General features: G+C 41.2%; 1 protein-coding gene across 7 annotated transcripts in view; it reads left to right on the plus strand.

Annotated features, from left to right (window-relative positions):
* The window catches only part of KIF21A (kinesin family member 21A), a 205,984-nt gene that overhangs the window by 56,634 nt on the left and 122,320 nt on the right, over positions 1-27,030 (plus strand). For all 7 annotated transcript variants that reach the window (XM_030217189.1, XM_030217182.1, XM_030217184.1 and 4 more), the window contains exons 2-7: positions 1,762-1,984; positions 8,779-8,961; positions 14,383-14,532; positions 15,287-15,418; positions 18,463-18,627; positions 24,175-24,290. In XM_030217189.1, coding sequence (XP_030073049.1) covers positions 1,762-1,984; positions 8,779-8,961; positions 14,383-14,532; positions 15,287-15,418; positions 18,463-18,627; positions 24,175-24,290 — 969 coding nt within the window. The remainder of the gene's footprint in view (positions 1-1,761; positions 1,985-8,778; positions 8,962-14,382; positions 14,533-15,286; positions 15,419-18,462; positions 18,628-24,174; positions 24,291-27,030) is intronic.

Here is a 27,030-nt window from a genome sequence, read left to right on the forward strand (position 1 = left end):
CCCTTCTTCTTTTAATTAATCAGGCCAACAGACCTCCTGCCTTATTGCCATGTAGAAAAAGTTGATAACGGTAGTATAATTGGGATTTTATGGCTCTCTGATGGAGCCGTTCATTTAGCTCTCTCTGGGAAGTCAAAAGGGCCTCTCTAACAGCCATTGTTCGAACAGCTCTGTGCCCCATACGCTTCCGTTGTACCCTCTTCTCCAATCTCAAAATCTCTTTATTTCTAATTTTTTGAGCACGGGCTTGGTAGCTAATTATTTCACCTCTCATGCTTTGGCCATTTCAAAAAAAAAAAAAAAGAGCGTATTGGTGAACATGTAAATGGTTGTTAAGTGCATAATCTTCCCATTTTTCCTGAAGAAAAGAATGAAACCTCGTGTCCCAGTAAAGATCTAGGGGGAATTTCCAGAACCCACTTTGTTTTGGCCTTCCTCCTCCGGCTAATTGAACCCAAATTAGGGCATAGTCAGACACCTCATAAGGGCCAATCTCTGCCAGAGAAACGTGAAAATAGTGAGCTGGACAAGAGAAAATAATCAGTGCGTGACTGTGTTGACTGTGTTGAGTGTGCATGTGATAGATGAGTGTAATCTTTAACGGTAGGATGCAGCACTTGCCATACATCAATTAAATCCAGAGTATTGCAAAGGAAGGGCAGGCCTCGGACACAATAACTCATACCTTGAAAAGCTATGGAAGAATTATCCAATTGAGGGTCATACACTAGCTTAAAATCACCCCCCAAGATAATATTGCTGTCCTGAATGGGGGCTAATAGAGCAGTCAATCTACTGAAAAATTGTTTATCAAATACATTTGGAGCATAAACACTGCATAAAATGAAAGACTGCCCTTCTAGTATCATCTCAGCCAAGATATATCGACCATCATGATCCCGTTTTATTGACTTAATCTATACATCCAGACCTCTACGAAAAAGAATCATAACTCCCGCTTTCCTCCGCAAAGCTGGGGCTTCAATTAATTGTGCAAACCACCTCTGATAGAATTTAGCATGCTCTGCAGAGCTAAGATGGGTCTCCTGAACAAACGCTACATCTGTTTTATGACGCTTCAGAGCTTACAAGACTTTTGTACGTTTAATCGGTGAGGTTACTCCCCCCAAATTCCAGGATACAAATTTCATTGAGATTATGATCTCCAAGGGCTATGTAAATTAAAATAAGCTGTAGATTTAATTTGGAAAAATAGATAAGGGGCACCCCTTCCATATCTAGATGAATCAAACTTGGGAAGAGAAGACGCACCTCTCACTTCCCCCTGTTTATATGCACATTTAAAGCTATCTGTCTCCTTAAACAGGCTACAACCACTATATCCCTTCGAGGAAAAAAAAAAAAAAAACAACCTCCCAAACTTCAAAACCTTCATATCCCCACACCCCAACATGAATAATTCTATCATAGAATCCAATCACCAATATCCTCATTTAGAACCGCCCCCCCCTCTTCAAGCGACCTGCTTATAATGAATAGTACAGAACCCTTCCAAGATCCATTAGTACAACGAAACTCCAATTTGTGATTTTTTATATGCTGCCTGGATATAATATACATTTCTATACACATCCAAAAGAATATTTAAGTAGATTTGTATGTGTTAATGATGTATTTTTATGATTGACTAGCAGTTTTTTATATCTTTAACAGCTAGTGAAAAGAAGTATAACAATAAGAGTTATTTCTCAGGTTTATATGTATTGTGTCTAATCTGATTTGCTTTTCTTTTTCTTTCAGGATCCGCCCTCAGTTAGCAAAAGAGAAGATTGAAGGCTGCCATATTTGCACATCGGTGACACCTGGTGAACCACAGGTGGTGCTAGGAAAAGATAAGGCTTTTACTTTTGATAATGTCTTCGACATTGATTCACAGCAAGAAGCTATTTATCAAAAATGCACAGAAAAGCTGATTGATGGCTGTTTTGAAGGCTATAATGCTACTGTTTTTGCATATGGACAGGTACACTTTTAAAGTTTACTGTACTACGTATGGCTATGACAAAAAGACATGTAGATTATTAATGTTTTTTTTGTTCTGTTTTTTTACACTGTATTAGAGATCAAAAAATGCAAAATTTGCATTATTTCAGTACAAGTCTAGGTAGTCAGGAATTAGAAAGTGACTCCTATGTCTTTGAATGCCTAGAGGACCATAACTGTAATTCACTCTGTTTACTAGTCAGTCCATATATTTTCTTATGAACAAATATAATGCTTTTAAATAACATAGTTTTTAGATGTTTAGTTTTTCATATGTTGCTTGCTGGTGTTCCATTCAAGAGTCTCAGTTGATGAACGTTATTGTCTTTCCTTGTCATCATCAGCAGACGAATCCAGAGACTTGTATGTTATGAACATCTGGTGGGTGGCGAATAGAGAGTACCAAACTGAACTCTGCTGCATAGGAAGGTATGCTCCTTGGTCAGTCAGTATTCTCTGTTTCCAGCAGGCAGTGGATGGTCTCTCACATGCTCCTGGTTTCCTCTGCTTCTGTGGCTTCTGTTCCAGATTCCCTGGTTAAGTTGAGCTTGGGGGAGTCTAGGCCAGTAAGAGGTGCCTGACCTACTGGTGCTGGGTCCCTCCCCTTCCTCCTTTTCCTCACAGAACTTTGGGAGAAAATAAATAATGTTGGAAGAGATCAGATTTCTGCTTGTGTAGCATTCTGGAGAAGAGGAAGAGTGTCTGCACCCCTACAGCTGTCTGGATTCAACCACCTGATTTGAGTCAGAAGGCCTATGGATACTGGTAAGGCCGATAAAATTGTGAGTATGAACTTTATCATGCTTCCCCTCTGTCGGGGTTGTGCTGTCGGGTTAGTGCACTTGTGGTGGTGCACTATTACTTTTTGAGCAGCCTGTGTCGGGGTTGCTGTGTTTTTGTGATAGTACCATTGGGCCAGCGCGGGAGCGATTTTGGTGCGCTTTTTTACAGTACCGCTCTTAAGTCGGCAGCAGCCACTTTGGTCACAGGCTGAAATAATGGATTGCTCTTTCTTCTTTTCTGTCTTTATAGCTTTCAGGCCGTTGTGGTGCGGATGGAACCGGTTCCCTTGATTGGCGGAGGTTGCTTGTATGCCTTTGAGGTTTCTGGTGTTGGTTCCTTCTCGCATGGTGAATTCCCGCACAGAAGAAGCCTGGACCTTACTACTACTACTACTACTACTTATCATTTCTATAGCACTACTAGATGTACGCAGCGCTGTACACTTGAACATGAAGAGACAGTTCCTGCTCCCAAGTCACTATCAACTGCCCTTGCAGCCTTCTCTTCGGTGGCCTTTTCCTGGTTTCTCCTCCCAGCTGCGTTTTCATTCTGTAACTCACTTCTCTTTTGGAGGCCTTGGCTATACTGGTGTGGGCTGCCCTCTTTTCCTGGGGGGGGGTGGGGGGGGGAGGAGGAGTGTATTTCCTTCTTGCCTCAAGCTAAGGGGCAACTTCTTGTCATGGTTACCTGGTCTGCTCTTTTCCAGCTGCATAGGCAGCCTTCGGCTTGTGCCCACACTTGTGCCCTCTGCTGTGTTTACTCCATGTGCTAGATTGTGGGGTTCCTTGTTGTTGATAGCTACAGCTCTATGCCACTTAGACTGTTTTTTCTCCTTCATGAGGCATGGCCATTTTTCTCCTTTCTGATGCAGGGGCATCTGGCGGCCCATGTCCGCATGAGCATATAGTGGCATGCTGCTGCAGCGGCCATCTTCGAGGCGCATTGGTCATCCTGAGATGGCCTCCCTAAGGTGGCGATCCTATGTGTCATTGGGAGCTTTAGACTCACAGTTGTCTGTCCTGTTGTTCGGTCCCTTGCGGCATTGTTAACCTTCAGCTCCCGACTGCATTTGCGGACTTTGACTAAAGCATATGGCGGCATTTCCACCTCACAGCTCTCTGTGCCTTTAGCCACCTTGGGGCTGTTCAGGAATGGGTGATTGCCCTTCAGATTATTTGCACTTGTACTATTTGCCTTCGGGCCACTCTAGCCTTGTGGCTTGGAGTAGATGCCCCCTTGGTACCTGGCTGGTTGCAGCCTTCTGTTTTTTTTGCTGCTGATCGTGTTACAAGAAATGATTTATTTTGGGGAAAAGAGCTCTAGAGCACTCGCTACTGTTTATAATTTAAGAGCAGGAGCTGTATTTATAAGTTTTAGGATATTAATTTCTCCACCAATCACCAAAGGTGATAATGGCAATAAATTAAATAAATTAAGTATATATAAAAGATACCATATACTCAGAACACAAAGAGACCGTATTTTTAGCTTCAAAAAGGTTGATTTAATATACAATTGCACACAAGAGGTAGGTTTTTAAAAGGATCTTAGAACAGAGAATTTGTGCATAAAATAGAACAAAGTAGCAGGTAGGTTAACTTACAAGTCCTTGTTACAAGCATTCTGTGGTCCAGCTGATTGATGAGCACATGTTCAGGAGCAAGGCATCAGCAGACCCCAAAGAGAGCAGCAGGTCCCAAGAGGAGGCAGGTTCCAAGAGAGCGAGCTGGGCTGTTTCCAGGTCTTTTATAATGTTAGCAGAGAAGCATGGTGTATGCATGTCCTGGATATTTTGCAAGGCATTATGGTTAATGTAGTCTGTTCACATGACCACATTATAAGTCCTTCTTTCTGCAGATGTCCTGGCGTCCATTTGTCTGATAGATGATGGGAGGGGCAGGTATACCTCTGATGACAGGCAAATGTTCTGTTTATGCTTTTCCTCCGAGTTCTTTGTTTTCAATGGGGTATTCAGGTGCCCACCTTAGTCAAGCTTTTGTTAGGTGGGAGGGCAGAGGAAGCTATATATCTCTCTTTTGTCTTTGTTAAGTGTTTGTAATTGACTATCCCTGCTCTCAGAAGTTCCCAGAAAAAGGGGTAGGGAGAGAGGGGCTTGAAATGAAACTATTTTCTCTGCTGCAGTGTCAAAAATATATTTTTAAAAGCTGCACAAATATATTGGTGTATATATATGTATCTGATCCAACGCAACATCATGCTACACATTTAATTCTGATGAGTGGCTTATACCATAACAATCGGTGGAAGACAGTTTGTGATGCCTTCACTAGCCTCTTCATGGCTGCTGTTCTGGGACCCTCTTGTTGGGGGCTACGCAGGCTGCCTGGCCTTACTGCCACTGCATACTGTCAGGTTATTTATTTGTTTCCAGGCACTTGATATACTTCAAATTGAGCCTGTACAGGCAACTTAGTAGTTTACAACAATAAAAACAAATTTCTACTTATTCTGAACTGAGGGTGGGGGAAAAAAGGGGAGAGGATGGAAGAGCTGGGAGAAATAAAGCAGAAGGAAAGGCAGAGGAAAAAAGGAAAGTTTTCAAGAGTGCGTTAAATGATTGAAGAGGCACATCAGTTCTCTAAGAGGGAGGCAGATCATTCCACAATTTAGGACCTAAATAACTGAATGCTGTTTCACGGGAAAGAGACAGGTGTAGAGTGGTAGGAGGGGGGGACATAGCTTCACGTTTAGTTTTGTTTAAAAAGAGACCAGTATCCTTTCACTAAGCAGATACAGCAGTAAGGCATATTCAGAGTGTCTGGTGAAAAAGAGCTTGAGGAACGAAAAAGAATCTGTATTTCATTCGCATAGCAGAACGGCTGACAACCTTGCTCCTGGATGATGGCAATAGAGACAAAAAAAATATATAATAATATGGGAGATAAGATAGAACCCTGAGGAACACCATAAAGAACAGGATAGGTAGAAGAAAAAGATCCAGAGTGAGAGAGTTGGTAGGAATGGTTCGAAAGATAACTGTGAAACCATGAGTACGAAGTACCAGAAATCCCAATAGAACTCAAACGTTAACTAAGCCAAATGCCGAAGAGAGATCAAGAGAGACAAGAATTACAGTGTAACGTTGATCCAGGGACACCCGAATAGTGTCATAAACAGAAACCAGAAGAGTTAAGTTCTGTGACAAATATGAAAACCAGATTAAAAGGGATGAAGAACATTAGAGTTTTCTAGAAAATTGGTTAATTGATATAGAACCAGCTTATCCAAAATCTTACTGAAAAATGGGAGATTGGAAATTGGATGAAAATTAGAAGCTTTTGAGGGGTCAAGGCGAGGCTTTTTGAATAATAGTATAATACTGCATATTTCCAAGCATTAGGAAGTGTACCGGTAGAAAGACAAGAGTGAAGGAGAAGTAAGAGAAGAGGAAGCAGAGGTTGAGCAAGTCGCTTAACCAGACGAGCCGGTCAGGGATCAAAAGAAGTTGATGTAGGGTTAAGGGATTGACTAACCTTATAAATAACAGTAGCTGAGAGCAAATTAAAAGCAGACCAGATTGAGGGTAAACTTGAAGTTATTACGTGAGGGGAAGAAGAGGAGAGAGGGGGGAACAGAAACCAATGAGCGTAGAAGCAAAATTTATCTTGCCAGCTATCCGCTAAAATAGAGAGAGGGAGCGCATTTGCATCATAATCCAAAGGGAGAGTATCAGTCGGTGATAGCTGATTGAAAATACGGACTAAGGCTTGAAGACGATTGGCCGCACAAGCTGTATGTCTATCAAAATACTTACGTCTCGAGTGCCTCCTCTCCGCTGGGCAGGCAACGTGGTTATGTCTTTTTGCTTCTACAGGCACTACTTTGTTGTTTTCAGCTCCAGTGGTGTCAGCCTCCAGCAGTTCCTGTAGCCGTTGTTGACCTTTGCCTCAGTGACAGCTTCAGTTCAGTGCGTGGTTACAGCTGCTTGGCTAGCTCATGGCTCTATGTTATCAGCAAAATTTGACTCCTTCATGGCTGTTGAACATCTTCAGTTGGTACATGTGGAATGTGGCTTGGTCACCACTGTCTGTACAGCACAGTTTTCCCTTTTCACAAGCTGCACTACTCAGTATTGGCTGTGGAGCACAATTCTGGCTACACCCGGTGACCACATCACCATGTCTAATGTGGTCCACTCATGCTTCACTGATCCCATCTCAGTTCAATTCCATTTTGGGATGCCATTCCCAGTTTCCTCTCTGTCAATTGGAATGGCTTCATATCTGAATAGGGAGCAGACCCCTCCTTTTTTTCTATGTGGAACGCAGTGCTAGTCCTGACTCTGAACACGACTGCCTGTGCCTGATGGCTTTGGCTCCTTTGTGGGACATAGTTCCATTTCTGATGACTGGGCACAGCTCTATCGCTGCTTGTTGAGTGCAGCTCCATCTTTTTGCTGAGCCTTCTTTGACTTGAGCTCAGCTCCATCTATGCTTGTTGGGCGCGGTTCCATTTTTGCTTGGTGAGCATGACTCTATCTATCATGTTGAACGCAACTTCATCACTGAAGGAAGACCACCGCTCCCTCTCTGCATGTAGAGTGCATCTCCGTCTCTGAATTTTCTATATTATCTCTGTGTGTCTAGCTCACGCTCTCTCTCTCTCTCTCTCTCTCTGAATGAAGTGCACAGTTCCATTTCAGTCTGTGCAATGTGGTTCCATCTATGAATATGGATCATAAGCATTACCTCAGGATGTGGAGCATGGTTTCATCTCTGCTTCTTCTGTATCGCTCCAGTACAGTTGGCTCCATCCCTGTCTATGGGACACGGCTTCCTGCTGGGTTTTGGGGCATGACTCTTTCTCTGCATTTATGCCCAACTCTACCTCTGAGCGTGAGGTGAGGTTTCATTGCAGGAAATGGATTTCCTTCTTCCTCGATTATGCCTCATAGCTTCATCTTTGGAGTTGTCCAAAGCTCCATCTCTGGATTCGTAGATCAGGTCCATCTCTGATTGTGGAGCACTGCTTCCTGTCTGGCCCTGGGGCGTAGTTCTGTCTCTGAATCTGGGCGCAGCTACTTCTCTGGAAGAGGAGCACTGCACCATTCATGGATGTGGAAGTGAACCCATCTCTGAACGTGCACAACAGCTTCAACGCTATTCCATATCTGACTCTCAGACTGGTCTCGTCCTTGTCATCTGTGACTTTCCCACTTTATTGTGAAATCTATTATAGCTGGGGAACATGCCTCTGGTGTTCTGTAGTGCACAGTTCAGCCTTTTCTGTGTGGAATGTTGCTAGCTGTCATCATATTTCAGCTAATCATGTGTCTATAGGGTTCTGCTTGGCTCCAAGCCTGGGGCGCAGTCTTACCCTACCCACAGACTGCTTTGTATATCCCACAAGTCTCTGGATTCATCTGCTACTGATGGCAAGGAAGGAAAGATTATGTCTTACCTGATAATTTTCTTTCCTTTAGTCACAGCAGATGAATCCAGAGTCCCCACCCTTTCATGAAGTTGCCACTATAAGTTCAGTCTATTTCTCTGCTTAGGTTTCTTACCGTGGTTGCCTGTGCATAGTTGTACTAGTTGACAGGCTTATGCCTCATTTCTGTGATAAGGGAGAAATGTTTGGCTTATTATTCCTATTGCTTTGTTATGAGAAATACTGACTGACCAAGAAGAACACCATTCTATGTGGCAGAGTTCAGTTTGGTACTTTCTATCTCCACCTGCTGGTCGATGATCATAACCCACAAGTCTCTTTGATTTCGTCTGCTGTGACTAAAGAAGATTATAAGGTAAGACATAATTTTTCCATTTTTTTGGAAGTACTTATTTTGTCTTGCCTTGAATGAAATCACTTTATTAAGCAAATAGTATATGATGTAAGTTAACAAGAGCTCTCACCATATGTCTAATTGCTGATGCCCAACTGCATTTCTATATTGCCCACAGTACAGATAGAGATTGATTTCCTTTCAGCACTCATTACCGCCTTCTCACCTGTGTTTCTTGAATCCAGACAGGTGCTGGTAAAACATATACTATGGGAACAGGCTTTGATGTCAACATAATCGAGGATGAGCAGGGCATTATCCCACGTGCTGTGAAACATCTTTTTAAATGTATTGAAGACAGGAAGCAAGCTGCTGTTAATCATGGGCTGCCACCCCCAGAGTTTAAAGTGAATTCGCAATTTTTAGAGGTATGCTTTGTTTTTAGTAGCAGTTTATTCATTTAGAATTTTATTGGGCTAACACAATATATTTTTGGCTAGTGTTTAGAGTTATACTGTGTTAGAGATCACTTACTAACCAATAGAACATGCTAACCGCGTTATCACTGGGTCTGAACCAGTTTGGATTGAGGCCTACCCAGCAACAGCACACCCTTACTGTGGCTGGTGGGGATTCCTAAGCCCTGTTGGCAGGGTGCCTTCAGAGGACTGGAGGAGGTCAAGCTGGCAAGCATGGGGATCCCTGCCAGCTCGGGTATTTTATATTGTGAGTTTGGGGGTGGGTAGGGGTTCAGGGGTGTACAGAGAGGACATTTCGTGCTTACTTATTTTGCCCTTAGGCCCACCTAAAATTTGCTGTCTGATTACGCTACTGGTTATCATGTGTTATCTATCAGTAGATAATTACAGTAATGGTGTTGGTTCACACTAATGGTTAGTAGATAACAGCCTTAATAAGTTAAATATATAGTCAGCTAAGGAGGGTGAGAAGTGATCACACCATCCGGATTGTTTTCAAAGATATAAAGTAGGGGTTACCAAGCACCAATAGGCTTGTCAGGCTGTGACCTTTGTAAACATATTGGGAAGGCTGATACAGGTGCTAAGAGACCAGCTTGGTTCTGTCATGCTTGTGTCAGCTGAACATGCTGCCCTCTGCAGGGCAGCGCCCACTACTACTACTAATCATTTCCATAGCACTACTAGACATACGCAGCACTGTACACATTGAATGCAGATACTTTAGTAGCTAGAATACTATTGGCTAATGATGATCACCCTATCTATTGCCTTCCAAAACTAAGCAGGCAAACTACATCTTTGCCTTCACCATTCTTGCTTCATTGGCCTGGTACTCCCAACATCTTACAAGAGGAGTGGAATTTTGAGCACCCTGCTTAAAGACATTTCTTACTCCTGGCCTAAAAGTTACAAAGTAAAAGGATTGGAGGTGGAGAGGAGTGATGTGTCTTAAGTTTCGTTCCTGTTACTACCTATGTTCAAATCTATTTGTTTAGGTCTGTAAAGGATTTAGGCAAGGGATGAAAGACTTGAGAAAGACAGTCCAAAACAGCAGTTTACAGTTTAAAGGGAAACTGATAATGAATGAGGAAATGTTTTTGAAGTCAGTATATTCAAAAACTTTGAGTGATAAGGTAACCAGGTGTACTTAACGGGGACATTATTAAGCTGTGTTAGAGCCTTAAGTCACATTATTCACACCATAACATGACTTAAATGGCTCTAAAGCAGCTTGTCTTGTCCTACAGTGGTGATATTTAGGTCACTGTGGGTTACGTAGTAATAAGGTGCAAAAACGTGCATGTAAAGCAGCTTATTGCTGTGTAAAAACCAGAATGCAACTTGTTGCTTTATGGACTTAAAATGACGGTAAAATAACCCCAGCCAAAAACTGGAGCTATTTTACCGAGTTGGGAACATTGGGCCTCAAAGCTGAGGCTCGATGCCCCCCGGGCTGGTGCTATTCCTGTCCGCCCCACACCTCTCTTCCTAAGGGCCGACTACTATCTTACTGGGCTTACTAATCCTCTTCTTTGGTGATCCAGTGGGTAGGAGTGATCCCCAGTCGTTCCTGCCCTGCTGGTGTTATCTTCAAAATGGTGCTCCTAGTGGTAGTCTTGCATTGCTACCACTGGGGGTTATGTTGACTTACTTGTTTTTTCAATTTGTTTATTAAGTTTTTCAAATATATTACAACATATCATTTGAAAATCGAAAAGATGATTTTAAGTCAAAATACATCATAAAGGAAAAATAATTAAATTAAACTTTATCTTCTCTTAAGGAATGAACTATTACTCATCTTTAGTCCAACAATTGGAGGCAATTCACAATACTCAGGAAATCAAATATTTAAGGTAGATTAACAACATCTATCACTTAAAGAAAAAAAATAGACATCTGAGGAGAGTAACCGGATATACATACTATTACGGAGTCGATGTTATTACCATGCTTGGCTGTGTCACCAGCAGAGCAGCCAGTTTAGTTTCCAGAAAAGAATTTAATTGTTTTGATTCAAAGAAAACATATTTAACAGCATTAAGTTTTAAAACACATTTGCAGGGAAAGTTCAACCAGAATAATGCACCTAGTTGAACTGCCTTCGAACGCAGTTTCAAGAACTCTTGTCTTTTCTTCTGAGTTGTTCTGGAGATATCTGGGTAAACTCTTATTTTACAATCAAGGAAAAGTTGGTCTTTATTTAGAAAATATTGTTTTAGTACCCAGTCTCGATCCGGTTGTAAAATAAAAACAACTTTAAGAGTAGCAGTTGTCATTCCTATTTTATCGTCTTGTAATATTTGTGTTAAATTCAAGTCTAAATTCACTGAGTGTTGATCAGGTCTTTCTCCATTTTCTTGTGCTTGTTTCTTAAAAAAGGGTTGAATGTAATATATTTTTGAAATTGGAGGGTGTGATCCTTCTGGGATTTTTAGTATCTCTGTAAGATACTTCCGAAAAGTTATTAATGGTGAGATTGACAATTGCTTTGGAAAATTTGTCAATCTAAGGGTATTAGACCGTTGAGCATTTTCTAAAATTTCAATTTTATTATGTAGAAAAAGATTTTCTTTAATAAGCTCAGCTTGTATCTTTTGAGTGTTTTGTATTAATTGTGAGTTCTTTTCTACTTCTTTTCCAATTTTATCATTGTATTGTCCATCATTTTATTTTCTCTAATTCAGAATCATGTTGTTGATTCAGAAGTAAAAACTTCTGCGAAAAGGAAGCTTCAAAACCAACCAGAGCTTCCCATATGTTTTCTAAGGATATCACTATAGGTTTTTTAGGCAAAAAGGACTTACTTAGTAGGCCCAGGTCTGTAGTGGAAGTTTCCCCTGTCTGTCTCTGGTGTGATCCACGATCTTCCCCAAGATTAGGATATCCTCCTACTACACCCGCACTCTCCATTGCGGGGGAAGTCGGCGTTTCTCTCGAGTCGGCACCCGTGCCAAGAAACCCCGTAGATTCTTCCTCTGGGGTTTCCTGGTCCGTCCTCGGGTTTCCTGCCGGCATAGGAGGTGGTGCTCTCTGCTCGGGGCTAAGTGATGTTTCAAGCTCAAGTTGCAGAGCTGGCAACCCTCTCCCCAAACTCTGCAACAGCGAGGTAGCTCCCGATATTCCACCCGGGGTAAGGAATCGATCCATCGTTCCAGCAACCGGTAAGACTGGCGTCGCGGGGCTGGCGCGTCGTCTTCCTCTCCTTTTGGGCATTAGAGTTAGGAAATATATTTCTCGTACAAAAGATAGGAGCTGGGACCGGAGCTACTTCCTTAACATCTCACTCAGACGCCATCTTGCCTCCTCTCCATGTTGACTTACTTGATTAAAGAATATTTTTGATGAAATGTTCTATTGTTACTTTATTTCTTGACCTTCAATAAAGTATGACACTAGCATCTCTCCACCTCCCCACCATGGTGGAATTCACATTAAATAATATGCAAGATTAAAAAATAAAAACAATTACATTAATTAGAATAAGTTAAAAAATTCCTCTTATCCATTCAGAACACCTTGATTCAGAGAAACCATACTTGTTCAACCAGGATATATACCCTCATCTTCCTATTCCAGTCCAACAACAATCTCCAAATTTCACTAACTATTTTTCTTTTACTGTTTGTGTTAGCTATTCAGTGCATTTGTACTTCATAGTAATGGGATCCAACTTTATATCTCTTTTTAAAGTATACTAGAAGATCTTGACACAGGCTTATTTTTGGGCCTTTACAGCATGTAAAACCTCAGTATCTAAGCACCTTTAAATGAAACAGAGAAGTTTTATATTACATTAGTTTGTTTCTGTTAATATTAATATATTATTTTACACTATAACCTGTGTTGAATCCAGAAATATTTTCCAAGGAGTGTGAGTTTTAAAGGATGCAAATCAGATGCTAAACTCCTAACTACATTGAGAAGAAACAAATTGAATTATGAAGTTATTGATACTTGTTTGGGGTGTTTTGAATATCACCCATTAGGGTGGGTTAGGTAAACTGTCTGCCTGTCTGTCCATCCGTACACATAGCAAATAGACCAATGTGTAATGCAGATCAAAAAGAAGCCTGCTAAGTGAAATAGTGTGTCACGGGGAACCCAAACTGCATTGTAGGAAAAGGAAGAACTTCCACTGTCGTGTCAAAGAGAGATGCAGCGTGTCAGTGGGGACATACTTTTGTGGAAAGGATAAATGAAAGCTGAGGGTAGGGTGGGACTGGAGTGGGTAAGGGGGGGGCGGAGGTGGAGATGGAAATGGAAGAGTAGAAGCATATGCAAGGGGGTGGGAGGGAGGGGTGAGTATGAAGGGGAAAGGAGGACGGAAAGATCATGAGGAGAGTAAAAGAGTAAGAACATTCAAAAACGTGCCCATGCTCCCACGCTGCCACATTTCAACGTTTCCTCCCACAGACCAGTCCCCTAGGAGAAGTGCACAAACAGACCCTGGCACACTCCTCAGTCACGATTCCATTCTATTGCATCCCACCCCACCTAAACCCCAACATCCTCCACATAATGTCAAACATCCTCACAAATACATTCTCTTTTCCCCCCGATACATACATATATGCACACTGTATCATTCACAGACATACAGAATTCATATACAGCATTAGTCACCACACCAAGTCTGCATGTACTTCCTACCCTGCCTCTGGTGTTTGAGACACATTTTTTCCATTTCTTTCACTACTAAGTTCTCCAGAAAGGCATGCATGTGGTTCTGCAAATGGAGGAAGGAGAAACATACCACTGTGTCACAGTGTAAGTGTGCAATATTCAACTTCTTGATATTAAATATTGCCACCTCTTTTAGGAAAGAGGGAACCTATAATGATTCAGCACTGATTTTTTTTTTAAGTATTAATTGCTGTATTACCATTTATATAAGTGCATAGGAAGTTGCTAGTATAGGAAATGGGTCAATATTCAGAATGGTTTAAGTGGGCAGGAGAAGATCCTGAGTGGGCCATCCACCTAAATTCAGTGTAACCAATTAGTGCCACTGAATATTGGTTCTAATCGCGGCAGAGTTGGGAGTGGAGTCAAGATATGCAGGCACAGGCACGATTCAGTGTTGGTACCTGCATAGCTAACTGGGGAGATAGGGCCATGGCTTACCTTTGCCCGTCTAGTTATGCAAGTACCAGCACAGATGGTCGACAGGGTCTGCTGATGACTCCGATTTTCAATGCCAGCAACTGGACGTGGCCTGGCATCGAATATCTGGATCTAATTTAACCGGCAGCGGTCAGCATTTAAAGAAATGTAGACCACCACTGACTGAATATTGTCCTGAAAATGTTAGCTTATTTTGCATGTACACAATAAAAAGTAAACTTCTTTGTCATTGCTTTCTAGCTTTACAATGAAGAAGTGCTGGATCTATTTGATACAACACGTGATATCGATGCAAGAAACAAAAAATCTAATATAAAAATACATGAAGATTCAACTGGAGGCATATATACAATAGGGGTCACAACCCGGACTGTGAGCTCAGAAGCAGAGGTAAGAATTGGCATGTATTTTAGTGCTTCTGTGTAACTTTTCTCTGGCCACCTTCACTGAGCTGGAGAGAAATAACATCTATTTTTTTTTAAAATCTTTATCCATAAATCTATTTCTCTGATGGCAAATTTAATTAAGTTGTACTGTAACTTCCAAATAACTACTGCATTGCTATTTAAGAAGTCTACTAATGTTGTCTTAATGTGTGTGGGGCTTCAATTATGGTGGATTATTTAGATGTGTCTTCTCTTCTTTAACTGATAGGAGACGGTCATTTTTATTCCAAAACAGAAGATTACATTACATTACAATATACTTCTATACCACTGACACCTTCAGGGTCTTAGCGATTTACAATAAATAAAAAAACATGACAGTCTTTCGGGAAGCGAAAAACAGAGAATCTTATTCAAGAACTAATTTTAACAAACTTCTTAGGGCCTCAATACTTGAACTGCAAGAAGTCTATCAAACACTTTAAATCTCTTTACTCTTTTGATAGATAGAAGAACAAAAAGTGAATTGTGAAATGATTTTCTATCCCTATTATTTGAAATAAATTCCATATGATCTATTACATAAATTGGGTATTTAGGATCTTTTATGGAAAGCAAAATAATTTGAACATAATCCTCGCTTCTATAGGCAATGTAATTCAACAAAATATGAAGAAAAATTGGTTGTAGATATTTACTATATTGCCACTTTCTTAGAAATATGTAACTTTCTAAAATAATTTTTTTTTGTTCCATAGATGATGCAGTGTTTGAAGTTGGGTGCATTATCTCGAACTACGGCCAGTACCCAGATGAATGTGCAGAGTTCTCGATCACATGCGATTTTTACTATCCACTTGTGTCAAACCCGTCTTTGTCCAAGAACAGACGTACGTATTTTCAGTGCCTAAGACTTGACTAGTTATGGTTCTGTAAAGATATTTTGTTAGTTTAAAAGCAAGGTCAGTCATTAATACCTGTCACAAATTAGGTTATCAATATGGGTTACTGTTAAGATGTGTAATTTTACTGTTAACCCCAGTTATTAGTAACTAGGTCTCATTTCATAAAATGAGACCCATGAATAAATGGTAAAATAACTCATCTTAACAGTAGCCCACGTTGATAACTGTGCCCCTCTGGTAGATATGTGGAGAGACCCAAACTGACTAATGAGTGTCAGTCTTTGGGTTCACACACCTTTGGGAATTCTTGCTCCATCTGGTGATCAATCTTGGAACAAATTTGATTTCAGGTTGAAAAAGCTGGGCAATAATAGCGATCTCTACTAGAGTAACACCATATTCCTCATTGTTCATATACTTCACTTTCCAGGGCAGCCCATGTGCCCTACCAGTTTCCACTACCTTCTACTTTCTATGGTCTTATGATAAATAGAGGTTATTTAGAGACTGAAGGAAGATGAAGAAGATGGTAGGAATGGGTACACAGTAACCTTTTAAACTCGGAAGAATTTGACTTGCCAAGTGGTGTCCTTATGGGGACAGTTTTCAAAACTACCCATATTGATACAAATGCACAGGTACGGTATTTACCTGCCAGCTTTTAAATATACAATAGTCATCTGAAAATTGCCTTAGGGGAGAAAATATTTCAGGCATTTGCAGCTGCTTTTTCAGGGAGTGTTTTTTTTTTTTCACTGGAAATAATGTGCTTATATTTGAAAATATAATATACATGTGTGTGTTCCCTCCCTTGACCTAAACATGCCCTTGGGAGTTCTGCTGTGGTTAAATGTACACTTAAAGTTGCTTTCTGCATGCACATTATCTGGTGAAGAGGTGGGCAGTATTCAGATTTAATTTACCTAGATGAATAGATATTTACCTGCCTAAATATCTTCAAAGAATGGCAACCTCAGATGGTCCAGCGATCGTTAGTGGCCTGGGCCCTCTAGACTGCCCCTCATCCTGATACCATGAAAAGTCCCGGGTGGCTTGAGGGCCCCCAGCACCTTCCTGACCCCACCAAAAAAAAAAATCTAGACTCGCAAGAGTACCCCCACCCCAATTCTTAAAAACAGCCCTGTAGACCAGTGGCCCTCAAATACCTAACCCTTCCACCCTCCATCTCAGAGATTTCCCTGATAGTATGTGGGCCTCCACCCTCTGCTTTGACCCCACCAAAAGTACCCCAGAGGCCCAAATTGGCTTTCCCTCTCTCTGGAACCCCCAAAGCACATCTTTAAAGTCAGGCAGCAGGAGTGATGCTCAGTCATTCTTCAGTCCTTCCTCTGTGACGCCATCTTAGAACTGGTGGTGCCGGACTCCACATGGTGTATCCTGCCAAATAAGGTGCCACCATTTCAGTGTGCATTTTTTTTTTGGGGGTGCCAGACCTGTTCACATACTATTTGGTTATTGCATTGTAGAACTACATGTTTGTTTTAGCGCGTGGCTTCCTAATGAAAACTGAAGTCTTACTGCATAGCTCTAATATGAGCTTACTGCACTGACTTCTTCTACTAACTTATAAATGTACTCACTCTGCTGCTCCCCAGTATCTCTCCACACTCGTCCTTCCCTACACCCCTTCCCGTGCACTCCGCTCCATGGATAAATCCTTCTTATCTGTTCCCTTCTCCACTACTGCCAACTCCAGACTTCGCGCCTTCTGTCTCGCTGCACCCTACGCCTGGAATAAACTTCCTGAGCCCATACGTCTTGCCCCATCCTTGGCCACCTTTAAATCTAGACTGAAAGCCCACCTCTTTAATATTGCTTTTGACTTGTAACCCCTCGCCTCCACCTACCCTCCTCTCCTCCTTCCTGTACACATTAATTGATTTGATTTGCTTACTTTATTTTTTGTCTATTAGATTGTAAGCCCTTTGAGCAGGGACTGTCTTTCTTCTATGTTTGTGCAGCGCTGCGTACGCCTTGTAGCGCTATAGAAATGCTAAATAGTAGTAGTAGACTCTTCTGTTACCTACAGTAGTTCTAGTAGGAATTTGATTGCCAAGGCAGCGGTGTTTCAGTGGGTTGTTGTAGGGATCACAGTAGCAATGCTGTCAAGGACCTTTGCCTTTTAATGTCCTTGTCGGTTTTGCTGTGTTAGTTTCTGAAAGTATACTAAGTCTTCATTTATTTATAGCTAACCAGCATTAGTCCCTAAATAGAGATCTTTAACATTTGCCTTAAATTGGGACAGTTCCTGTTAGTCTTATTAGATGTACGGCACAAACCAGTGCCCTTTAACACTCAGGATATCCTATATGTGTTATGGCATCACATATCTTTTTATGGCAAGAACCGGAACTGTGGAGCAATTTAATGACTTAGGCAATTGCCTAGGCAAATTGAAAAAAAAAATCACACAATTCTTATTACCGCTAAAAGTCTAAGCTGTGTGTGCTCTTGAAGTCCAGAATGTAATGCAGATGCAGTTTGAGAGAGTCTTTTCCCTGAAATTCCTTCTGTAATAAAGTTATGCCCAGAAGGTGCCATAGTCAAGAAAATATTCCCTGCACCCAAACTCTGGGGCAGAGTTGGTGTGCTGGAATGTCTTTTCCGAATTCAGTTCGGTGTTATTGCTGTCATAGAAGAATAATTACATACTTAAATGTTTGTTTTTTGGCATTACATTATATTAAATTCAAGTGAATAGTATGGATGTTGTGACCTTAAATCATCATTTTTGTTTCTACAGTAGATAATTTCCTTATTTTTGTAACCTCCTGTATAATTAAGCCTGTTACAAAGTTGTGGTGAAATAACTTTCCATGTGTTAAATCTCTCTGTGCTGTTCGGTAAACAGTAACCGCTGGTTTTATAATATGTCTTACATTATGGATGCATTTTCTCTTTTTTTAAAACCACATATTAGAAAAAGCTATAATCATTCTTAATTTTTAATTTGCATTGAGGGGTGTTTTTATACATGCGCTTTATGGCTTGTCTTATTTGTGTTGCAGGAAGATGAGACAGATAATAGAATAATAACAGAATCTCAGATGAATGAATTTGAAACTCTTACTGCCAAATTCCATTTTGTTGACCTAGCAGGATCTGAAAGATTAAAACGCACAGGAGCTACAGGAGAGAGAGCTAAAGAAGGCATTTCTATCAACTGTGGACTAGTAAGATTAAATGCGTATTTCTTCAGGCTGTTTGTAACTTCTTATATTTATTAATTTCTAAAGTGGAAATACTTGATGCATGGGAGCTTGTGGCTTTAGTTTGACAGCTAACCAGCAATGGCTAAAATTCTTCTGACCTTCTAAAATGAGCTCCAAAATGTGGTTAGGTCCCTACAAGCATCATCTGTCAGGATCCAGGCCAGCAAGTATAGGGTTGACCTTAAAGCTGTATTTGGCAAGCAGTGATACCAGCAGTTCTTCCTAAAAATAGATAAACTAGAAATCTCTTAGAAATAAATTATTTATAACTGCTGTAATTCTCATACTGTGTTTGCACACACAGCACTGTAGCAGTGTAAAGTATCATATAAGCATTAGTAAATGGTTTCTCAGGCTATATCAGAAGCAGTGCATTTATCTTTTTAGTATTGGAAGGATTGTAGAGTCCACTCCTAATCCTAGGTTCTCATGCCTGTAGCTTTGTAATAAAATTACCCTTTAAGAGGCTTTTTGTTGATGTTCTACAACAGAAAATCTTGGTACTCTTTTCAGAAACCAATCCCCAGTGTCTAAACTGCAGATGAATTTCCTCAGAGGAAACAATATTTGCTAAAACTTCATATTATTAAGCTACAGGCATGAGAACCTAGGATTAGGAGTGGACTCTACAATCCTTCCAATACTAAAAAAAATAAATGCACTGCTTCTGATATAGCCTGAGAAACCATTTATTTTATTACAAGGTGCCTAGGTTAGTTGGGAAGGAAGATGCCTATTTAATAAAGGCGCATAAGCCTCTATGTCTTAATAAAAGTTTAGCACACATCCTAAGGACATTTCCACTTGGGAGCAGGTTTAAATGTTAGTACGTAAATACATGTGAACATGCATGTTGTGTAAAGTATGCTTACAATATAAAACTACTTAGATGGAAGTAAATCCAGTACTGGCAATCAGCCTTCCCACTTCTCAATTTTTATATTTTGTTGGATCATCACAAGGCACGTTAGGCAATATACATTTCATATGTTGCCAGGTCGCTGCCAAATTCTTCACAGATCCATTTTTATATTTCTCTTATAACTCCATCTTTAATGTTCAATAACTTCAAAGTATCAAAACGTCAATAACATATCTTCTTTTCTTCTTTAGTTAAATTATTTATATCAAATGAGTTACTTACCTTTGCAAAGTACGTCAGGCTGCCTCCTGACACAACAGCATGTTTCGCCACACTGCATCAGGGATTATGTTTCTGCTGCAAAAAAAACCCAAAACAATTGCTGACAATCCAACTGTTGAACACTTCAAAGATCTAGCACAATTAAATACACTATTCTACCTCACATAGACCTATAACTTGCAGTGCAGTTCCCAATTGCCTCAATATGGCAACGGTGTTTTCTTCCTGCTTACATAAGGATCAACTGATCACTGACAGCCAATCCTGTTATACTAATGTCATCCACTCCGGTTCCTCATTCAAACCCTTAGGTGATACCATGTTTAATAGAAAACTCCAATCCATGTCACCTCCCTCCCACCCTGCTGAAATCATATCCAATACTCTCCAAATATTTGTTAAAATATGTTGCTTTTGATGCCAGTGTAAAAGAAGTGGAGTGGTTTCAGTTTTAATCCAAGATTTATGCTCATTCAGTTGTATCTTTACAAGGCAAGGTATTCTACCTATATAGCATAAATCACAGGGGCAAGATATATTGCAGAGGTATCACAAGATATCAAACACTTGGATATGCCGAAGATGTCTGAGAGTGAATTCATACCGGTCCGTCCATAGAGGATGAACACCACTTTATTTCTCATCACATTGTCAGAGGGAAAGCAGAAGTGTCCTGGTAGACCTATACCCGGTGCTCCTGGAAACAAAGTTGAACTCCATATTGAGCTTTCTGTAAAAGTACACACCTAAATCACAGCTCTACCCACACTTTACCCCAAATTCTTCCCTGACCATGCCTGCTCTACAAATATGCACTCACAAGCATGTCATAATTTTATGAGAAGCCTTTTATGAGCAAAAAAGATTTATAAAATTATCCTCTTAGACTCGGGGGGGAATTTATACCTCCGGACGGTAAAATGCCATGCTGGAGATTAAAACTCTTTATAAAATTACCCATTTGTTGGGCTATTCTGCAGACCTGGTTGACAAGTCAGTTGTAGGGGTGGGGGTGGGGGGAGGAGGTGGTTGAATCACTTATTTAATCCATTAGAGGTGCACTTTCTCTTCACTAAACTGATGCAGGGCATATAGGTCTTGAAAGTTAATTATAAGTTTATCGAGTTATGTTCTAGATCAGTATTCTTTAATGCATGGCCCAGGGGGCAATGGCAATACCTGGAAGCCTCTAGGGTGGCCCTTATCAACATTCTGGCTTTTTTGTTCTGCTACTCTCTGCCTCTCTATCCAAGTTCCCGGCAGAAAAGGAGATGCGAATGAGGGGAAGAGCAACATGCTTGAAAGACAAGGTATTTCTTAGTAGATGATGAGAATGCTTTTGGAAATGCCCATCTTCTTGAGGATGCGCCCAATAAAAAGTCTGAAGGTGGGCTGGTAGAATGGATGTCATGACACACACTAGTTAGGATTGTTGTGGCCCTTGCATGAGAAGATATTTGGTGGCTCTCCTTCAGTTCATTTGGATCCAAAGTGACCCTGACTTAAAAATTAGTGAAGACCATTGTTCCAGGTGATAACTTTTTACTGAACTGTTTGTTCACCTTTATTTCTACATTTGGGTTATAGTTAGACTTACCAGATTGCAGTGCCAACTAGAGGGAAGTTATAAAAATGATATACAATTTTCACAGGATTTGAAACAATACGGTTACAGCATTTCTGTACTGAGTTTAAAAAAATAGCACTTTTTAAAATAATCATTGAGAATGGTAAACTTTTACAGGTAATAATAGTTCATTACATGTTAAAAACATGGAGAACTTTTACTTATCTTCTGCATATATATAAAGTACCTTTTTTTCAGCAAAATAAAAGCATGTATCTTTAATCTAATTTATGGCTAGGTTTACTAAGCGGTGCTATGGGCGCGTTATCACTTTTAATGCGCGTAAATGGTGTGCACGCATTAAACGCTAACAAGCCCATAGAAATGTATAGGCACTGCGCGTTAGCGTTTAACGCGTCTTAAATTTACAGTTACTCCTAAACAAGCCTTTCAGTCCTTGGAATCATTCCCCCAATATTGTAGGAACAATTTAGTTTTCAGACACATGTAACTGGTCTCACAACTCAAAGCTCACTGGAGCAAGTTTTATTCCTTCACAGTACTATAACTGAAAATTTTTAGATAAAGCAAATACCAATTTATTATTAAAACTTTTACTATGTGTTTTTGCTTCCAATTCAGTCTTCTTTTCAGAGTCTGTCTTTATCTTCCTTATCAGCACTTTGAATTTGACTTGCCATTCCTTATGCTGTTTCTAATTTTTTCCAGTCGGAGCCTTCTTCCGTTTTCTGAAGGATTTTTTTCAGCTCTAATAGCTTCTTTCACCTCCCTTTTTAACCATGCTGGCTGCTGTTTGACCACCTCCCCTTCTTTTTTAATACATGAAACATAATCTGGTCTGTGCTTCCAGGATGGCATCTATATAAATAATTCTCACCTCCAATTCTGAAGCTCACTGTGTGGCAGGGAAACACTGAAGCCCTGTACTGTTGCAGCCTGTCACACCACTCATTCTCACTCTCACTCATACACCCACCCTCAGCCACGCCCCATCCGGACATAATTCGCAACACCAACGTTCGAATGAAGCCACCCAAGCTCCACCCACTTCCGTGAAGGGTTCGTGGATTCATGGTGGTGAAGCCTCTCCACTGCCCATACCTGTCTGTCAAGCCCTCACGTCGAACGTCATGACGTCGATGCCACGTCACGACGCCCCGCGCCACAGAACACAAGTGCCAATTAAACCAGGAACGCCCTGCAGCCGACAACACACATGCGCCTCTGCAGGAAAGGGATCGTGGATTCGTGCTGCTAAAGCCCATCCAACTCCCCATGCCTGTATGCCCCGCCCACGCGTCACAACGCGATGACGTGAAGGGCAGGGCAGTAGAGAGAGCGGCGCTGATACAGGACTTGGAGGGAGATCCCGGAGTCCCCCTCGGTATTTCCGGTGACACGGCGGAGTAGCGGCGAGGACAGAACAAAAAACAAGTCCATAAACCGCTACTAAATGGGAAAAATCCACAATTCCAGGAATAACATGTATAGAATGTTTGTACGTTTGGGAAGCTTGCCAGGTGCCCTTGGCCTGGATTGGCCGCTGTCGTGGACAGGATTATGGGCTCGATTGACCCTTGGTCTTTTCCCAGTATGGCATTACTTATGTACTTATGTACACCAACAGGACTTCGAGGGAGATCCTGGAGCCCCCCTTTGAATTTCGGGTGACACGGCGGGGTAGCAGCGAGCCCAAAACAAAAATAAAACACCGAGAGGGAAGTGTAGCTCCGCACTCGCGTCAAAACGCTATGACATCGAGGGCGGGCTGGTAGAGACAGCGGTGCCAAAACAGCACTTCTGGGAGATCCCGGTGCCCCCCTCGGTAAGCACCTGGCTAGCGCCCGTTTCATTTGTTTCCGAAACGGGCCCTTTTTTTTACTAGTTTTTTAATAACATCCACGTCTGATGTAAATTTTTGATCTTTGCAGCTGCTTCTCTAAGGGTTTTTTTTTTTTTTTAAACCATTCTCCTCATTTTATCATAGTCTCCTTTTTTAAAGTTAAATGTTTACACATTAGATATCCTGAGTGTGCTTACTCTGGAGATTATATCAAATCTAATAATATTATGATCACTGTTATCAAGTTGCCCCAGCACCATTACGTCTTGCACCAGATCATGTGCTCCACTAAGGATTAGGTCAGAATTGTTCCTCCTCTTGCTGGTTCCTGAACCAGCTGTTCCAAAAAGCAGTCCTTGATTTCATCAAGCAACTTTACCTCCCTAGCATGCCCTGATGTTACATTTACCCAGTCAATGTTGGGGTAATTGAAATCACCCACTATTATTGTTTTACCCAATTTGCTAGTCTCCCTAATTTCTAATAACATTTCTGCATCAGTCTGTACATCCTGGCCAGGTGGACAGTAGTAAGAAAAAAAAAAAACAACCAAAAACTCAACAACAAAAAAACCCTTCTATCTTTTTCCCCTTTACACATGGAATTTCTGTCAATATAGATACCAAGATGTTTCTTTGTGTCCTACAGATCTTTTAGTCTATTCGATTCAAGGCCTTCTTTAATGTATAATGCTACCCCTCCACCAATTAGATCCATTCTAACACTGTGATATAATTTGTACCGTGGTATGACAGTGTTCCATTAATTATCTTCCTTCTTCCAGGTCTCAGAGATGCCTATTATACCTATATTTTTATCAGTGTGGGCAACTGTTAAGATGTGCTGTTTACCACTATCTTGTTCTATTTTAATGTGATGGTTTTGGTCCATATGAATTTTATAGCTTGGATTTTTTTTTTCTTTGCATTGTAGTTGGCGCTGGGTAATGTAATAAGTGCATTAGGAGATAAGAGCAAGAAGGTCACTCATGTTCCTTACAGAGATTCAAAGCTAACAAGGTTACTTCAGGATTCTCTTGGGGGAAACAGGTAAGAAAGTATTCATATATCTTCACTAAAAGGTTAGTGGAAGAGTGAAATGGTAACAATGAGTTCAAGCTGGGGCCTGTGGCATTGTATCAGACTAGTTTATTTATTTATTTATTTGATGCATTTGTATCCCATATTTTCCCACCTATTTGCAGGCTCAATGTGGCCTACATTATGCCGAAATGGTGATCACCATTAATGGAGTAATAATACAGATAGGAACTACAATGACAATAAATGAAAATATCACAAAAATTAGATGCAAAAATTAAGTAACGAATGAATAGGAGGGATAGAATGAATAATTCGTAACAGGTGCATACGAATAGAACAAGATAAAACGTTCTTTAGCCACTACGTTCTCTCAATTTCTATATTTCTCTGTTTCACACCTCATGTAAATTTGAGGAGGATACCACAAGTATTATAAAAAATAGCATTAGTTTGTTAGTCTTGGGTAGTTAGCAAATACCAACATCTTTCAAAATCATCCATGGATAAAATAGGAAGATCGAAACTCCATGACTCTTTTGCAAACTGAGGGGGTCTTTTACTAAGGTGTGCTCACATTTTTAACTATTCAACATTTTTATTGATGACAATCAAAATAAGATACATTCCACACCTGGCATAAAGAACATATCAACATCATAACATACATAACAAAAGGCCAGTGATTGAGTCCGTCATCAATTTTTGTTTTCACATTTTCACCCCCCCTACCCTCCCATCCTCCCACATCCTTACCCCTTTCCCCTCCCGTTGCCCTCTCCCCTCCCTCGCGTGCCCTAGGACTTGGACTCTGATAGTCCTAGGGTACCCCCCCTCCCTAGTGGAGCCATAAATGTCTCATGGACGATCGCTGGGGCTCCTGACAATGCCATACTACCCCTTATTCAGAAGCAAACTTCGCCTCTTTGGACTCAATGTCTGTAAATAAGGGCCCCAAATCTGTGTAAAACGTGCTAAACACTTCGGGGACCCACTAGCCCCCCTAGCCTCCCAAGTAGCCAGCAAATGTACTTGATTTCTCCAGTGCCAGTAGGCTGGCGCCTCCGGCACAGTCCAGTATTGTAAGATGCTTTTCTGGGCCACCAAACACAGTTTACAGCTCAGGAGTCGAGCTGTCTTAGATTGCATGCGAAATGCCCCTTGCGTATTTAGCACAAAGTGGTCCCAGGATCCTATCACAGGGGTCCCCAACAGTTGAGATAGAAACTTAGTAATCTCCCCCCAGAAAGCCTTCACTCCGGGGCATTCCCAAAAGGCATGATACAATGTATGTGGGAAGTGGCCACATTTAACACATGTGGCCCCCTGCAGGAAATCTACGTGAGCCAATTGCTGCCCCGACATATATGCCCGCAAAATGACTCTATACCCACTTTCCCGGAGCCTCTCATCTAGACTAATGACTGGGATTCCCTGCAATGTGAGCCCCACATTCCACCCCGTTAACGTGGCCCCCAATTCCTGTTCCCATTTTCGTTTGATTTCTGCAAAGTTTTTAGGGGGCTTACGCCTGACCAAAGCTTTATGGAGTGCTGACACCGACATTCCCGTGACCTCCAGTTCCTGAAAAAAATCTTGTAACTTGCTTCCCAGTCGTTGCCGCAGCAATTCAGGGTCCAATGCTGAAATGTAATGTTTAACTTGGGCGTACGCAAACCGAGCCCCCCAAGTCACCCCGATCCGAGTCTGTAATTCCTTGTATCCTATTAAATTCCCATCCTCCCTTAATAAGTGATCAATCTTTGTTATTCCCAACTGCTCCCACTCCAAAAACGTTGGGTTATCCAAGCCTGGTTCGAAAGCTGGATTACCCTTGAGGGTCAACTGGTCCGATGTCGAGGGATTCCCCCCCACTGCCTGTACCAATCCCTTCCATGCCTCTCGCAGGGATTGTAATAACGCACTATTCCTAAGATAGTGTGGGAGCTGCTTACTCGTAGGATGTAACAACGAGAAGAGTTCAAAAGGAGCAAAATGTTCCCGTTCCATTTCTATTGGAGTGTAATTACTAGTTTGTGTGAACCAGTCCCCCAAGTGCCAGATCAGGCATGCCTGGTTATATAAGAACAAGTCCGGTAGCCCTAGGCCACCCTGTCTCCATCCTCCTAGCATGTAGGAATATCGCAATTTAGGCTTCTTCCCCGCCCAGCAAAATTTACTGAAGGACCTATGTATACTTTTCAAGTCTTTCCGTGACAATCGAATCGGCAATGTCTGCAACAGGTACAGCCATTGAGGAAATATGATCATCTGTATCAGATTCGCCCTGCCCCTCAGTGATAGGGGGATGGATCCCCACTTCTCCAGCTGCTTCTTAGTATCCCCCAAAAGAGCCGTATAATTTATAGCATGCAGTGTCCTCAGGTCCAGGGCGCGTGGTCACATTTTTAACGCGCGCCAAAAACGTGAGCGCGCCTTAGTAAAAGACCCACTAAATGGATTATTACTGACTTGGAGCATTTGAGTACTCACTATAGTTCCTTGAACCAAATTTGCTACTAGAATTAATTTTTTTTAAATTGAAGATTTGTTAATTGAAAATGTTATATCTTAACAAAATGTACAGGCAATGCATATAGGCAAACAAAGAAAAAACCTAAAGGTAAATACAGAAGAATAATAGTGTCTGGTCCCCAAATATGAGAGAAAAGGTAGCCCTAGTCCCCAACACCTAAACTTTTAATTCCGAGGCAACAGACCGAGGTGGGCCACTAAGGCTGTGGCCTTA

The sequence above is a fragment of the Microcaecilia unicolor genome, chromosome 10, assembly GCF_901765095.1.
Source record: "Microcaecilia unicolor chromosome 10, aMicUni1.1, whole genome shotgun sequence".
Classification (NCBI taxonomy): Eukaryota; Metazoa; Chordata; class Amphibia; order Gymnophiona; family Siphonopidae; genus Microcaecilia; species Microcaecilia unicolor.